This window comes from Moschus berezovskii, chromosome 28 (assembly GCF_049115385.1).
Source record: "Moschus berezovskii isolate FMDL1 chromosome 28, NW_MosBer_1.0, whole genome shotgun sequence".
In the NCBI taxonomy this organism is placed as follows: Eukaryota; Metazoa; Chordata; class Mammalia; order Artiodactyla; family Moschidae; genus Moschus; species Moschus berezovskii.
Genome location: NC_142487.1, coordinates 29,238,263 through 29,255,850, shown reverse-complemented (window position 1 = coordinate 29,255,850; position 17,588 = coordinate 29,238,263). Strand labels below are relative to the sequence as shown.

The 17,588-nt window shown below is 46.4% G+C and overlaps 1 protein-coding gene and 1 long non-coding RNA gene across 4 annotated transcripts in view; one reads left to right on the top strand and one right to left on the bottom strand.

Moving 5' to 3' along the window:
* Positions 1–4,225: 4,225 nt before the first annotated feature.
* Positions 4,226–17,588, bottom strand: part of TNFRSF11A (TNF receptor superfamily member 11a) — a 63,849-nt gene continuing 50,486 nt past the window's right edge. For all 3 annotated transcript variants that reach the window (XM_055417487.2, XM_088833496.1, XM_088833495.1), the window contains one exon: positions 4,226–7,512. In XM_055417487.2, coding sequence (XP_055273462.2) covers positions 7,187–7,512 — 326 coding nt within the window. In that variant the 3' untranslated portion in view covers positions 4,226–7,186. The remainder of the gene's footprint in view (positions 7,513–17,588) is intronic.
* Positions 7,403–12,327, top strand: LOC148773591 (uncharacterized). Its single transcript, XR_016036723.1, has 2 exons — positions 7,403–7,539; positions 10,645–12,327. It is a non-coding gene; the product is annotated as an uncharacterized LOC148773591 (long non-coding RNA).

Genomic DNA, 17,588 nt, shown 5'->3' with positions numbered 1-17,588 from the left:
TGCACTGCAGGTGGATTCTCTACCACTGAGCCACCTTAGAAGCCTGATAGTCTTATTAACACATAAAATAACGAAAACAGAAAACATCAATGGAAAACAGTCCATGTTTCTAACCAAATAAAGGCATTTATGCCAACAAGTAAAACACAAAACTCACAGTTTTCGGGTGAACGTGCTCTCTGGAAGCCAGACTGCAGCATTCCACAACGTCTCAGAGGCCAGAGCAGCCCACGGAGCAGGCGACAGCTCGGGGCCCTGCCACTGGGAGTCCCGCTGTGAAAAGAGGTCCTATTGTAGAGATATTTACTCTGAATAAATGCTACTGGTTTACATATCCTGAAACCTAATTTTATTATAAAATGAAAAATTTTGATGTCTTTATTTTTTTTCACTATAGTAAATAAAGAATGCTCTAAAAGCTTTAAATATGTGTTTTTCCATGGTTTCTTTGTCACTGAAATAAAAGGCCTAAAAACCTATATAGTCTCACATCCAGAATATATAAAGAATTTGCCAAATACAATGAGAAAGTAAACTGATTAAAAAATAGGCAAAAAATATGAACACACACTTTACCAAATAAGAGATTCAGTTCAGTTCAGTTCATTTCAGTTGCTCAGTCGTGTCTGACTCTGTGACCCAATGAACCACAGCACTACAGGCCTCCCTGTCTATCACCAACTCCCATTGAAGATGGCCAAATAAACATATGAAATGATGCTCAGTCATGGGCTGCAAATGTCAATTAAATTAAAGCCACAATGACATCGTTTAGAATGGCTAAAATGAAAATAAACAAACAACAGACACTACTGAGTGCTGGTGAGGATATGGAGCAACTGGGAATGTAAAATGGTGCGGGCGCTTCAGAAAACAACTTCAGTTTCTTACAGTGTTAAATATATACATTTACCATAGGATCCCACGGGCTTTTCCCTGGTAGCTCAGTTGGCAAACAATCCGCCTGTGATGCAGGAGACCCCAGCTCAATTCCTGGGTCAGGAAGATCCCCTGCAGAAGGGATAGGCTACCCACTCCAGTATTCTTGGGCTTCCCTTGTGGCTCAGCTGGTAAAGAATTCGCCTGCAATGCAGGAGACTTGGGGTCGATCCCTGGGTTGGGAAGATCCCCTGAAGAAGGGAAAGGCTACCCACTCCAGTATTCTGACCTGGAGAATTCCATGGACTGTATAGTCCCATGGGGTCACAAAGAGTTGGACATGAATGAGTGACTTTCACTTTCATTATGATCCCACAATTCCACACCCAGGAGAAATGAAAGCATATGTCCACTCAAATTATTATAGCAACTTTATCTGTAATTGCCCCAAGCTGGAAAAAATACAAGTGTAGGTGAATAAATGGTGGTACATCCATACAATGGAATACTACTCAGCGATAGAAAACGAACTAATCACCGATGTACCCAATAACATAGATGGCTCTCAAGGGTATTATGCTGAAAGAAGATAAACTCAAATGGCTCGCTACTGTACAATTCCATTAGGATGACTTTCTGTAAAAGGTAACAGCACAGAGACAGAGAACAGATAGTGATTACCAGGAATATGAAGGGAAGCAAGGAGCAAACTGACCACAGAGGGAATTGACAGCTGTGGGGGCACTAAATAGAGCCTACATCCTGACCGCGTCAGTGGATAAACAACTACATGTTTGTCAAAACTCATAAAACTATATACCTAAAAAGAGTGAATTGTAGTGGCTATAAATTACAGACTCAATAAACCTGATGTAAACAAAAACTTGCTTTTTTCCCATGATATAGTAAATATTTTTGAAAAGTTCTTCTAAGAGCTTTAAATATGCATCTTTTTTTCATGGTTTCTTTGCCATTGAAATAGAGAGGCCATAAAAGCCAATAAAAGTGAACTTGCTTTCCCACTTCACTAGGATGATTTACTGCCTCTGCCCAGATTAAGGTAACTCACAGGAGTCTCATCATATGAATGCAGTTTTTCTCGTGATTCTATGGTCTGTGTAGCCTTGTTTCCTGGGCTACACCTTCTCGTGAGAAATCATGCAACTTGGTCACAGTGAAAGCTTTCGCTGGGCTTCAGTTCCTGCCCAAAGGGGTTTGGGCCTATACCACAACCTCTCCCGTGCTGGCGGCCAATTTATTATCTTCCCCACGCTGGGAGAGAAAGCCAGGGCGCTAGGAGAAAGACAAATGTGGCATTCCAACCCACACACTGCAGTATCCTTCACTCTGCCCAGAACTATGAAGGACCCAGCAGGGCCCATTCTAGCTGTGCGGCCCCAGTGAGGCAGTGAAGGGATCTGGGGACGAGAAGGCACAAGCCCACTTCCCTCACTCTCTGACGTCAGGTGATGACAGCTTTGGATCAACTACAGCCTTGTCAGTTGACTGTGGAGAAGGCACATCCCTGAGCTAGCTTCAGAGAGCAGGAAGGTGTCTGAGGGTGGTGGCAGCATTAGCTCTTAGTGCTATGTGGTCTATATGACAGGAAGAAAACGTGGTATCTGAGACCACTCCTGTGTCCAGAAGTGGACGGCGTAAGAGGCAGAGGGGAGAGTGGTGAACACGCTGGGTCTCCACGGCCGGGGCTTGTGGGAGCTCCGCGGGTGCCTGGAAGCGCCTCACCCCTGTTCACCCTCACACCGGCCCTAGAAACTAACGGGCCCTTCCGCTTACCCAGCTGGAAGTAAGGCTCAGAAATGAAGTGACTGCCCAAGGAGGGTCAGTTGGTGGTGGGGCTGAGTTTTGACTCCAGGTCTGATTGCAAACCTTCTCCTTGTTCCATCAGATATGGGAGAAGGGTAACTTCATCAGAGCCTCAGGGAAGAATGAAGTTACCAGATCAGACTGGAATTTGGCATTTTAACTTTTATGCTATTAGACATCTTATTCTTCAGTGAAGATTTTTTTGGCAGGTGTTTGTACATGCTAGTTTTACCAATACTAAGGGAATGGGGAGAAGAGAGACTGGCTAAGCATGAGTTTCAACCTCACCGTGGGGGTCAAGATAACTGGAGTAGTGAGTGGACAGACAGACATAAAGTCAGACTCCCAAGAGCCATGAGAGACCACGGTGCAGTGAGTCATAGACGGTCGCATAAGAATCACTGAGGGGTCCCTCCATACTTGAAAACTTGTTAACTTCAAACCTCAGGCCGCATGGGGCTGTTCTACCAAGGGAGACGGTTCCTCAGCAGGGGCCACCAGGAAGTGCTGGTCCAGGGTTTCCAGCCTCTGCGCCCCCCTGTACCTTTGCGGATACCTTCCTGTGATGCCACCTGACATGCTTGTGCCCCCTGCTGGCTCCACCACAGCCCAATTTCAGACCCCTGCCTATTTTCAGCAAGGCTGTAGTAGGCGCAAGGTAGTCTGTTCACCAGCATAGCCCTGAGGGGTCAGAAATCGCACAGACCACCCCTCCCCAGCAATGTTCACAGTCCTCCCCAGCCATCTAGAACACCCCTGGACTCCCTGGGACTCTCTGGTTATCCTTATCCTCTTTCCAGGGATGCCTGTGGCCCAAGCATCCAAAGCACACTGAATAAACATGACTCGGACTCAGCAACCAAATGTTTGGGCCTTTGAATGATTTATCCTTTCTCGCAAAAGGACGTTATGCAGCTCATACCCAGAGTCCCCCAAAGCAGATGGCCAAAGGGAGTCACATGACATCAGAGACTGTCAAAGAGAAAAAACTTCAAAATTATACCTCTTCCACCAGAGCCAGCACTTGGGCTCAGGCTCACCCTTTCGCCCAGTACCTCGCCATCAAGAGTCTGTTCATTAAATCAGCCTAAACGGTGAACACAACATTGTTTATTTGTTTATGAACAGGTTCCTCTACCCAAAGGATCTCACCAATTTCCTTGATTCTATAAATTATCACTTTTCCACAATCTGTGCCAATGGAATGCAACAGAACTGTAGACCCAGTACGGTCATCATGGGTGTCTGGCTTTGGAAGGAATTTCGGTACTGAAATATGAATGCAAGTCTCTCATTTGCAGGAATTCACGGTAGTCTGCAGCAACAGAACCTGCTCACTGGGAAGGAAGCCCGATTGGGCCTGGGAAATGCTCCTCCCCACTCCCGACGCACCCTCCTCACATCATCTGATAACCAACAATGTGCCTGTGGTAGAGATGACAAAAGGGCCCCACGCCCCCTTCGCTGTCGACCAGTCCCCCAGGGTCCCCTGCAGCTCTGCATCCCCTCCCCTTCAATCTGAGCGGTCCTGTGTCTTGCTCTGCTCAAAGAATGAGGCAGCAGTGCCAGCCTGCTGGTTCAAGCTTAGGTCTCAAAAGCATGGGATGGTTTTGCTTGCTGTTTGGGAATCCAGCCACCACCAGGACAAGCAGATCAGGGCAGCCTGCTGGGAGAATGAGGGGACCACAGGGAGAGGGTTGAGTCCAGCATCCCAGCTGGCCAACCCCCAGCCAACCAGCCAGAAATCTGCACATGGGTCAGCAAGTCCAGCCAGGCTCACACAGGCCTAACGAACCAACCAAGCTGAGCCAACCCCACAGAGGTGGAAGCTAAGTCAACGGTGGTTGTTTTAAACCACTGAGTTTTGGGGTACCTTGTTACACATGCAGAGCCCTCTCTCCTCCTGCCCTATCAAGGATCCAATACCTCACACTCAAACTGCTCTTTTCCTTACAAGGAGAGCGAAGAAATTAATTCTTTCTATTTCTGAGAGCTGAACTAGGCGGGGGTAGAAAACACCAGACTCCATTTCCCTTCAACCCCTCCACCGCCAACCCGCACATTACAGAGTTTTACTGGTGAGATCTACGATGGCTATATTATTAAAACAAGGCACTTTATGTCCCAGCTCTTGTCAAGGTTTCCACCAGTGACACAATATAACCAACATTTGATACCACAGAGATCAGAAAGAAGTAAGGTCATTATTTCACAAAAAGACTTGAAAACAAGTCTGTTGTCAAATATAAGTTTAATAATCTCTTTGTCACATCCCCCGTTTTTCATTACTGTCCTGATTCCATCCTGTTTACATTTGTCAGACACAACTCTACAAAACAGACACCGCACTGCATTTGCCATCCGTTTCCTACCATCTAACTGTCTTTGGATCAATATAGAATTAACAGGGATCAGCGTGGGAAATCTACTTTCAGAAGATTCTTATGTGTTTATTTAGCACCTTTTATTTAAGGAGCTCAAGACACTTTAACATTCACTGTAGCATTCTTTTGTTATTTCCAAGTAGGGAACGTGTCAAAAGTTACCATTAGTGCCTTTTTTAAGGAAAAATTTAAAAAAAGAAAACAGAAAAAGGCAAAGCGTCAGTGAGATGGTGACAGTCACAGTAGAAACCTGGGTCTTCAGCTCTGCCTTCTCCTTAGTGAACGCTAAGACGACAAAAGGCATAGTAGCTACTTCCATTTTTATAACCTCTCTCTTTGGATGGATGTTATCTAAAAGGGCAGTGCAGACAGTAAATTCTCACCAACGGATCATTCTGGCAATAAGCTTATTTCCTGCCATTTTTCATGTCTGCTAAGGAGCCACAGAAATTACAAAGCCACCTCTGCTTCTCTGTTAAAAATCAAAATAGACAGCTACTATCCTAGCATTTCCAGTAGACCTGCAACCAACAGGGAGAAACCCCTGATCAATGATCATTCCCTTCAGCTGGGCATTTGAGGTCATTCAAGTCTGGACAGTGACTACTATTAGCGATTTCTAAACCTACCAGATCCACAAAATCAATTTTAATGTGCTCAGGCATTGTAACTTTAGTATCTGAGGAAAACAAATGCTAACTGGCTGCAATAGATGAAACAAGCCGGGTAACTCCTTTCAGCCTGCTCACACTGTATGTTTCCTCACAAGAGCACTGATGCTAAGAGAAAGCATCTCTATGATAGATTTTCTTAAGATCACAATATAAGGATTTGGTTTTTAATTCAGATGCATGGAAAATAACAGGAATGTTTTCCACTTCTACAAGGCAAAACTACAGACACACATTTAGGAAGAAAATGGGGCCTATTGCCTAAACACATTTATGCTATTCTTGTTTAGAAAGAAACAATGCATATTAACATCTTTATTCTTCCTTTCTTGAACTTTCGCAGCACCTTTTTTTTTTCACTGAGTGTGCAGGCCATCATCCCATATTTTCCACATATTCCTACTCATTTTCCACATGTGTTTCCCATTCTTGAGAATGAGAACGCCAAGTGCAGTAACTTGGATTTTTAGAGATTTAGGTACCCACGTTCTGCTGCCTATGCCAGGATGGATATGCACATTCATTTCGGCATATGGATAGGGATGGGGATGAACCATTTTGAGATAGATTAAAGGAGAAAGACACAAATTATAGCTTTGGGCTGCCTAGTAGTTGACACACACTTAAAAGTATTTAGGGGGATTTTCCCTTCCTTTAGAAAACTGAGAACTCAGAAAAGTTTTCAAAAACTCAAAGTCTCTCCTTTTTGTTCCCCAAGCTTCCCGCCAGGATTCACATTTCTGGCCGTTTCCCAAAAGTGCTTAATACAGACTTCTCGCCCCCTCCCCTTCCATCACTACAGACAGGCACCTACTTGTCAGAAGGGGTGAAAGAAATACAAAGAAGACCATCACCCGCAGGAGAATTTTCAAGAAAATCGTTAAATAGTAAAAAGAAAGAAACGGGGTGGGGTGAGGAGACGGTATCAAGAAAAGCGTTATGAAAGACAGTGAAATACAAATATCAGATACGGAGAAAGGGTGCGGGGGGAGGATACAGATCCAAACGGGACGGGACAGCCTTAGAAACAGATGCCATGAAGAGACAAACCACTGATGAGCTGACAACGGGAGGTTAAAGGAGAAGAAAAAGTACAAAAGGAGGTAAAAAGTGAGTGACTGAAGACAGCAACGTGTGCCTGTGCAATGCGTTGACACTTGAGTGTGGACGGCAGAGTAGTAATAACAAATGTACATTCCCCCCCGCAAAGTCCTCGATTCCATTTAAGCGAGGTGGACGAAGGACGCCAGGTCATCTCCGCAGCTGTTCGGAACGCGGGGACGTGAAGGTGCAGACCCTGGGCAGTGGCCCCGCCCACCCGAGACCACGCCCCGCCCCGGGGGCCACGCCCCAGGCCCCGCCCCCCGGCGGCCACGCGGCTCCCGACGTGCGCTGCGGCGCGAGCAGCCCCGCGGCCGGGCTGCCGGCTCAGCGCCGCGTCTCCGCCGCCCCCTGCTCCTGCACCGGCCGCGAGGCCTCGTCGGGCGCCGGGGCGCCGCGTTCCTGCAGTCCCGGGCCCACGTCGAGGCCGGCGCACGCGTCCGGGAAGCGCGGCCCGAGGCCGGCGAACGAGTCGCGGCGCGGCGAGCTCTCCTCCTGCACCGGGCGGCCCGCCGGCTCCCCCGCGCCGCCGCCCGGCGCCGCCGCGCCCTCCTGCGAGCTCTGACTGACGTAGACCACGATGATGTCGCCCTTGAAGTTCATCACCTGCCCGCTGGAGATGAACGTGGAGTTACTGTTTCCAGTCACGCTGCCTGCGGGGAGAGGGAGAGGGAAGCGCGGTGAGTCAGCGGTCTGGGCGGGGGGCCGGCCTGAGGGGCGCCTGGGCGCGAGGGGAAGGCGCGGGCGCGCCGCAGGCCCTCAGGGCTTCGCGTGTTGCCGACGGATGCGCCGCAGACACGGCCGAGGCCGCAGCACCGGCCCGCGCGTCCGGAGAGCAGCAGGGGCCAGAGGGCCGGCTGCCGCCTGACCCCACCTGGGGCCCACCTCAGCCCAGCCTCCTCGCGCGGCGCACTCCCATCCTCCTACCCTCCCTGGAGGGGTCCCTGAGCTCAGCCTGGGAGGGCCCTGGGGCCACGTGGGCCCAGTATCTAGCAGAAATTAACTTCCCCAGAAAAAGATTTATAAGACTAACATGAAAAGAAAAAAAAACACTCAGAAACAATCTTAGAAATCACTGTTCCCTTCTGGATCCTGAGGTGGGGGGTTGTTTTGTCCCCAGGGTGTTCTGTCATGACCTTTTGTGGGTGACTGGGTTTAGCCAGTCTTTAATTAGTGGGCCTTTTGAAAACCAAATAGAAAATTCAATGAATGTTAGGACACCTACTGCCTCTTATTCTCCTGTTTTAAAGACTGATTGCTCTAGAAATGATCCCTGGAGAAAGTCAGGGCCAGAAACGAAGCAGAAGCTGTAAAGCCCCAACCATCAGCAACACAAGCAGAATCTTTCAGTCTGACCAGCGAAGTGAAGTGAAGGTTGCTCAGTCGTCTCCAACTCTTTGAGACTCTGTATATTCCATGGACTCTGTATAGTCCATCAAATTCTCCAGGCCAGAATACCGGAGTGGGTAGCCTTTCCCTTCTCCAGGGGATCTTCCCGACCCAGGGATCGAATCCAGGTCTTCCACAGTGCAGATGGATTCTTTACCAGCTGAGCCACAAGGGCCAGCGAAGGTGAACAACAAAACAGTGTCTCACTATTCACCTTTTTTGTTCCTTCTCTGTTATGACAAAGCTTAATAAAAATTTACACCAGTAAAACTGTTTTTGTCATTACTCTCCACGAAGAGATTTCCTCCAACATGGAGGGCATATTTTGGATGGTCTGACTGAAGAAGGAACAGCATACAGGGAATCCCGAGAGCCTTCCATCCACCCAGAGGGCACCTGCAGAGCTGCTGAGACAGGCCCCGTTGCCCATTACAGGGATTTCAATGAAAACAGATTTCAAATATGAGCTACAAATTGGAAGTCATAATTGAGGATGTATAACTCACGCTGTTTTTCCCATAGGTAGCTGTGTTGGGTGTGCCCCTAGATGGGTGGTGGTGGGGATTTATTTATTAATTCCCGAAGCAACTTAGGCAAGGCCAGCTAGTATTCCATTCACCCACACATTCTCCATTCCCTCTAAAACATACAGACATGATCCAGCAATCCCACTCCTGGGCATACAGCCAGAGAAAACTATAGTTTGAAAGGATAATGCAGCCCAGTGTTCATTGCAGCGCTGTTTACAATAACCAAAACATGGGAGCAACCTAAATGTTCATCAACAGAGGAATGGATAAAGAAAAGTGGTACATATATACAATGGCATATTACTCAGCCGTTCAGAAAGATGAAATAATGTTATTTGCATGTGGATGGATGGACCTAGAGATGATTATAGTAAGCAGAGAAAGACAAATATCATATGATACCACTTCTATGAGGAATCTTAAAAAAATGATACACAATAGAAGCAGACTCACAGAAAACAACTTATAGTTACCGAAGGGGAAAAATGAAAGAGGGCATAAGTTGGGAACTTGGAATTTACATATACATACTGCTGTATTTAAAACAGATAACCTACAAAGACCTACTGCATAGCACAGGGAACTCGACTCAATATTCCGCAATAACCTAAAAGGGAAAAAAGAATTTGAAAAAGAACAGGTATACATATAGCTGAATCACTTTGCTGTCCACCTGAAACTTAACACAACATTGTAAATTAAACTCCAATATGAAATAAAAGTTTAAAAATATACAGATGTTCTTATAATCCAGCACACCCTAAGCTAGGGGTCTACTCTCCAGTATGCCGACGACTTTCTGCTCCCACCAGTTACCAAGTTCTCAGGTCTGTTTTTAACTAGCTGAACTCATGAAATCTAATTAAATACAAGCATACCTTGTTTTCTTGCTTGAGTTTATTGTGCTTTGAACACACCGGGTTTTGTATAAATTGAAGGTTTGTGGCAACCCTGCAATGTCAGATAATGTCAGCATTTCTTGGCAATAAAGTATTTTTAAACTAAGGTATCTACATTGTTTTTTAGACATGCTGTCACACTTAATGGACAGTGTATGGTGTAAACACAACTTCATATGCACTGGGAAACCAAAGGGTTCATGTGACTCTCTTCACTATGATGTGTGCTTTATTGTGGTGGTCTGGAACTGAACCTGCAGTATACCCATGGTCTGTCTGTCTCTTTGTGTAAAGGTGTGAAATGTAAGTGTGAAAAAAGGCAAATGTTTCTAAGAAAACTAAAGTGAATGCTTTGCAATGACCCAAATAAATGTGAGCCACTAAACACAAAAGACATCAACAAGCTGCTGAACTGGACAAGGCCTCTGTTAAAAAAAGAAAAGGAGTCTTTAAAAATGCAGAAGGAGTTTACACTCAAATTTGTTCTGCAAAGATCTATAATTTCTCATTCCCCACTAAAGAAACAGAAATTGGAAATTATGGTGTGGTTAATGTGAAAAAGGCTCAGGAAACTATAACCAACCAACGCATATGTCCCTGTACTAAAAATAGTCAATGTGTGAATGTAAGTTACATGTTTTAAAGATGTTTAAGATATGAACTTGTAAATGACTTTTTCAGGTAACTCAGCAACTAACCAAGCCTGAAACAGGGGCTCCTGCCGTAGCAGCAGAATGAATGAGTGTAATAGCTGGAGAGGAGTCTTCTTAGTTGAGGGGTCACTAGTCAGTCAACACAGAAGTCAAAGTGAGAAACCAAACGTGATCCGTGCATACCGTAAACATCCCATTCCAATTTAAAATATACCATGCTTAACAATAAAAAATAAAAGTTGCTATGTTTAATAAGAGCAGCAATTGTAAGTGGCTTTAAGTGTGATTTGTTTTTCTTGGTGTATTTCTTCTAGCTTTTTATTATTTCAACATCGACTGCTGATTGTCATCCTTCAAAATTATATAAATCAAGATTGCCAGGAGAAATATCAATAACCGCAGATATGCAGATGACACCACCCTTATGGCAGAAAGTGAAGAGGAACTCAAAGGCCTCTTGATGAAAGTGAAAGAGGAGAGTGAAAAGGTTGGCTTGAAGCTCAACATTCAGAAAACTAAGATCATGGCATCTGGTCCCATCACTTCATGGGAAATAGATGGGGAAAGAGTGGAAACCGTGGCAGACTATTTTTTTGGGCTCCAAAATCACTGCAGATGCTGACTGTAGCCAGGAAATTAAAAGACGCTTACTCCTTGGAAGGAAAGTTATGACCAATCTAGATAGCATATTCGGAGAAGGCAATGGCAAGCCACTCCAGTACTATTGCCTAGAAAATCCCCTGGATGGAGGAGCCTGGTAGGCTGCAGTCCGTGGGGTCGCTAAGGGTCGGACACAACTGAGCAACTTCACTTTCACACATTGGAGAAGGAAATGGCAACCCACTCCAGTGTTCTTGCCTGGAGAATCCCAGGGATGGGGGAGCCTGGTGGGCTTCCGTCTATGGGGTCACACAGAGTCGGACACGACTGAAGTGACGCAGCAGCAGCAGCAGATAGCATATTAAAAAGCAGAGACATTACTTTGCCAACCAAGGTCCATCTAGTCAAGGCTATGGTTTTTCCAGTGGTCATGTATGGATGTGAGAGTTGGACTGTGAAGAAAGCTGATCGCCGAAGAATTGATGCTTTTGAACTGTGGTGCTGGAAAAGACTGTTGAGAGTACCTTGGACTGCAAGGAGATCCAACCAGTCCATTCTAAAGGAGATCAGTCCTGGGTGTTCATTGGAAGGACTGATGCTGAAGCTGAAACTCCAGTACTTTGGCCACCTCATGCGACGAGTTGACTCACTGGAAAAGACTGATGCTGGGAGGGATTGGGGGTGGGAGGAGAAGGGGACGACAGAGAATGAGATGGCTGGATGGCATCACCGACTCTGTGGACATGAGTTTGAGTGAACTCCGGAAGTTGGTGATGGACAGGGAGGCTGGGCGTGCTGTCATTCATGGGGTTGCAAAGAGTCGGACACGACTGAGCAACTGAACTGAACTGAGCACACAGGGCAATGCTCACCATGATATGACGGATTTATGGTCTTAAATATCCTCTTCGTCCTCTTCATATTGATTTATCTGTTTTGTCATGGTATATGTAATTTCTCCATCCTTTAAAATCTTGTTTTCCAACAAATCATCATCATGACTCCACGTTGATAAGCTTATTCCTTGTCAGAATCTTCAGTTTCTCTGAACTCAGATTGAAAAACAGTTTTTAAACCATCATCTTACACATCAAGGTTTTGTGTTAAACTTTTCTTCTTAAGAATTTCATTCCATGCCTTTTCCTCATAGCCAACATATCTTTGATTTACTCTGTAGGGTCTATATTCTTATTTTCTAATTTTTTCCAAAATAGAACTCAAACCCTTTTGCATAACATATATTTAAACATTTCAGAATTCTTTGATCCATAGACTGGATCAAGAATATTATTCTTTGGAGGGGCAGGTAAAGTAGAAGGGGGAGGACCAAAAAAGAAAAAAAAAAAAAAACCTTTAAATTCCTGACAACTGGAGTGTAAAGACCAGTTACCTAGAAAGAGTATGAGATTCTCAATTTTATTCTTCATGTATTTCCTTATCAGCAGTACAATTAATGATAAAGACCATCTTTGATCAAGTCCAAATCTGTTCCATTCACACTGACTTTTCATGAGAGTAATAAACGGGTACAAACAAGACTTCTTTCAGTTCTGCTTATTTGCCAGTAGCAGTCAGTGGCAACAGAGCCATGTTCAGGGCACGTGACCCATGCAGCCACCCAGGACTCTGCTCAGAAGGGTCCCAGGCTCGTTTAATGTTGTTGCCATCATCTTGAAGCTCTTACTAGTATCTGCACAAGGGGCTTCATAGTTTCATTTCCCTGGGCTCTGGAGACTTCACAGCTGGTGACAGGCAGCCCTCAGAAGACCTGCTCTGTGTTTTTCCCTCACTGATGCTCTAATTTGGTGTCACTCTTTTGGGCGGTAACATTTTATAAACTGGACATGTTTCAATATTGCAGACCTGTCTGCCTATCTAATTTGCTCTATTGAGAAAGAACTTAAGTTTTTAAATAAAACTCTTGAGTTGCAGAGTCTATCCACCAGTGCTCCTAAAATAGAGATTATACGATATGTTTCCTTGGCGTTCAAATCACATGTCACTTGCTGTAAAACTTTCAACACCCACTTTCTGATACAGAACTACCAAGACTTGTCCCTTTGAGAAAAGGTCTGCTGACTGTATCAGTGATATCCGGAAGGTTTTGCCTCTGATCTTGTTTTGGTTCATTTAAGTGAAAGGAGGGGACTCCCCTGGCAGTCCAGCGGCTAAGACTCTGCACTCCCAATGCGGGGAGCTCAGGTTTTACCCCAGGCTAGGGAATCAGATCCCACGTGCTGCACAACTGAGACTTCGCAGGCCCCAACTAAAGATCCCGCGTGCTGCCGACAAGACCCAAAACAGCCAAATACGTAAGTTAATTTAAAAAGGACAGTGAGCACTCAGTCAGCTGCCAAGCGGTCTAAGTGCAGAATCCTTCTAGTGTTTTATCCCCCCAATCTTTCATAGTCTCACCAATCCCACCTTCAATAGCAAAAAAATTTTAGCAGCTCATTCTTTGAATTGTCCTGAAGCACTTCATCATTTTCATAGAAATAATTCTCATGCTTATCAAATTCATTTTTTTAACCAGTTAATGTACAGTTAAAGTTTTAAATTACAACAGGATCGGCTCACACTCATGGGACTGGGATGACCCACGGATTTTAGTTAGCTTGGCCATTCACTGGGCAGGAGCAGGAGGTCCTAGGGATTCCAGCCTAGAGTGACCCACTAGCTGTGAGTGATCCAGCAGTGCGCGGTCGGCTTCCATCAGCCCCCTCGACAGAGGCTAGGAAAGTTTGGGTTCATCGGTGGTAAGTGGAGCCAGATTCAGGTTAAGCTAGGTCACTGTTACACTAGTAACAGTGATGGGTCCTGTGTGCGCAGTCGCTCAGCCCTATCCTACTCTTTGCGACTCCATGGACTGTAGCCCGCCAGGCTCCTCTGTCCATGGGATTCTCCAGGCGAGGATACTGGAGTGGGTTGCCATGCTCTCCTCCAGGGCATCTTCCCGACCCAGGGATCAAACACTCACCCCTCATGCCTCCTGCTTTGGAAGGCGGGTTCTTTACCACTAGTGCCACCAGGGAAGCAGTTACAGTGACACAGCACCCCAGTCCAGAACTCACTGCGCGCGCCCTCTGTGCTAGGCTGGTGGCATTATCATACCAGCTTGCGCCTGAGCACCCCGGGCTTGCTCCTTTCCCACCTCGACTGACCGGCTTCAACAATGGAAACCAACACCCTTCTTTTCCCAGCCTTGTCACATGCAGACTCACCTGCAAGTAATCTACTAACTTCAATGTGTGCTAGTCTCCGCTGTCTCAACTTCAACAGCAAAGATTTGGGCCACTTAGAGTGGTGTCTCACTCTCTGAAGAGCAGAAAGTGCATGGCGGTGACTAGCGGGGCACTGGTTTCAGCGGCTGCCTGAGTCCAGGAGGGCCAGAAACAGGGCTGGGACGGAGGAGCAGACAGGTTCTGAAAGCCCTGGTCCTCCCCCGGCTTGGCGTCGACTCGCTGTGGAATCTGGGACAAATCACCTAACAGTGTGGTCTGCTCCTTTATGAAATGAGCATCAACATTCAAGCCCATCTAGCCTGGCAAGGTGCGGCCGCCAGAGCGGGCTTATGATAAACATGAATGAATGCTGGAATGCGTGAATAGCCGGCAGGACTGCATAGGGTGGAATGAGATGGTGGATTGGAAAACGCTTGGGAAATAAAGATTTTTTCGCGGGTGCGAGGCTGGCGTTACTACTTCCAGAATCTAATAGTTGTGCTCATCATACTTCCCAACCGGGAAATGTCTTGAGCAGTCATGTTATTTCTCCACTGCTGTCTTGAAGGACTTCAACTGATCTTGAAGACTGAAAGAGCACTTACCTCTACATATCTAACCAACTTTTGTTTTCTTTGCTGAAGTGATCCATAATTCTAACCATCTCTGTCTGAACACTCATCTGAGTAACTCTACATGAACTCCCCTCTGTTTCATTTTTCACCATGCAGGTCAGCTGCGAGCTGGATGGAGCACTATAGGAGGTCAAGGTCTTTCTGTCTTTTTAGGCTGGACCACACAACATATGGGACCTTAGCTCGGACCAGGCATTGAGCCTGCACCGCCTGCATTGGGAACTCAGAGTCTTAACCACTGGGCCCCCAAGGAAGCCTGAGAGCAGGTCAGGGTTTTGGCTGAGTTCGTGATATCCTTATCTTGTGTCATGCCTCAGTCCAGAATTGTCCTTGCCTACAACTAACCATTCCTTAAGATCTGCTTTCTGCCACTCAGCAGGTTTACATGGTCGTGCGAACGGACCTGAGAGGGCGAGGCCCTGGGGTGGCGAGGCAACAGGACTGCACATCCACACGGTGGGTGCCGCACGGTTGCCATGGTTTCTGCAGTTGGTGCATGCCCTGGAAGGGGTAGCTCTCTTCACTGAGAACCAAGGACACGACAGGTTGTTCTGGCTGGTAAGGGGGGAATGTGAAGAAGGAATGGGGTGCATGAGACTTGTCCAAGATGCCTGAAGACTTGAGGTCTTTACAGATCCCAGTTGTCCACAGGGGCTTGCTCGGTGGCTCAGCAGGTGAAGAATCCACCTGCAATGCAAGAGTTGCAGGAGACGTGGGTTTGATCCCTGGGTCAGGAAGATCCCCTGGAGGAGGGTCCTGGGAAATACCAGGGACAAAGGAGCCTGGCAGGCTACAGTCCGTGGGGTCACAAAGAGTGCAACACGACTGAACCAACTGAGCACGCACATACAGGCCACAGACCTCTGGGAGTACAAGCTCAACCAGGTCAGTCACTTCCCGCCTCCTCACTGTCTGAAGCTGCCTTTTCCCAGCTTTTCCCCCATCAAAGCTGCCCCTGGCATTTATTTTAACTTTTTTTACTTGCAAAACAGGATGAGGTTGGAGGCATGTGGAAGAAAGAGCTTTCCTCACCAAACAATCAGTAACTGCAGCAGAGGGGACTCAGGCCAGGGGAGCCATCACCTGTTCGCACAGACACTTCTCTTCCCATGGAAACTTCTGGACCTGGCCTGGTCTGACCACTGCCCCTCGCTCAACGTGAGTAGCCAGTGATCCCGACCCAAGTTTGCCTGTATTCTATGGCTCACTGAGGATTCTCCAGTGCACAATAAACAGATGAAAACAGTGTCATTGGCACTGATTTATAGGGAGACAGTGCCACGGTTCAAGGCACAGGCTTCAGAATCGGATGTGTGAGTTGTGGTTTCATTGCTGACTCGCTGTGTGGTCCTGGGTGAGGAATGTGCCCGTAGGATTTCTGTGAGGAAGTAAGAAGGTAAGCATTAGTCGCTCATCCGGTTCCAACTCTCAGCGACCCCATGGACTGTAACCCTCCAGGCTCCTCTGTCTATGGAATTCTCCAGGCAAGAACACTGCAGTGGGTTGTCATTCCCTTCCCCAGGGTATCTTCCCAACCCAGGGATCGAACCTGGGGCTCCCACATTACAGCAGATTCTTTACCATCTGAGCCACCAGGGAAGCCAAACTGAGCCAGCATCTGGTAATGCGTACCTCTGATTTTGTCATTCAGTCACTCAGTCACTTCCAATTCTTTGCGACCCCATGGACTGCTGCACACCAGGCTCCTCTGTTCTCCATTGTTTCCGTTTGCTCAAATTCATCTCCACTGAGCCAATGATGTCATCCAACAGCTCCTCCTCTGTCGTCCCCTTCTCTTCTTACTCTCAATCTCTCCCAGCATCAGGGTCTTTTGCAATGAGTTGGCTCTTCACATCAGGTGACCAAAGTATTAGAGCTTCACTTTCAGCATCAGTCCTTCCAATGAATAGTCAGGGTTGGATTTCCTTTAGGACGGACTGGTTTGATCTCCTTGCTGTCCAAGGGACTCTCCAGAGTCTTTTCCAGCACCACAATTCAAAAGCATCAATTCTTTGGTGCTCAGCCTTCTTTATGGTCCAACTCTCGTACCTCTGATGTCACTGATAAAAATACAACCTTCAGGATCAGACAGTTTTAATATATCTCTTAACACAAGGCGATAGTTAGACCTCTGTGTGAAGGTTATCTAAAAGGATGCTTTGAGAACTAGCATGCCATGAGTGTTCTGACTGTTTTATTTTCTGGATATGTGTCTCTTCATCTGGCTGTTCCTGGTCTTCGCTGCAGCATGTGGTGTGCGGTCCCCTGACCAGGGATTGAGCCCCGGCCCCTGTGTTGGAAGCATGGAGTCTTAGCCACTGGACCACCCAGGGGAGTCCTGAGGGTTTTCATTAAATTAGAAAATCTGAAGTTTCTAACACTTAAAATGGGTTGGCTGGCTTAACATTAATATTTAATATGACTTAGCTAGAAAAATTTTCAGGTCACATGAGAGAGTTAAAAATAGCATTTTAAGTCAACAGAAACAATGAACAGATGAAGTGTCTTATCACGACCAGAGAGATGTTTATACTTTGGGAACTCCCTGTTTTGCATAACAAGCTCCATGTAATCACTATTTCTCAGGCAGAGAGAATAAGCTTCCTTGTAAGAACCCAATCCCCGGACATAATTTACATTTTAAAGCAAGGTAATGCACACTTGGTTGGCAAAGTAATGTCTCTGCTTTTTAATATGCTATCTAGGCTGGTCGTAACTTTCCTTCCAAGGAGTAAGTGTCTTTTAATTTCATGTTCATGGGGTCGCTAAGAGTCGGACACGACTGAGCGACTGAACTGAACT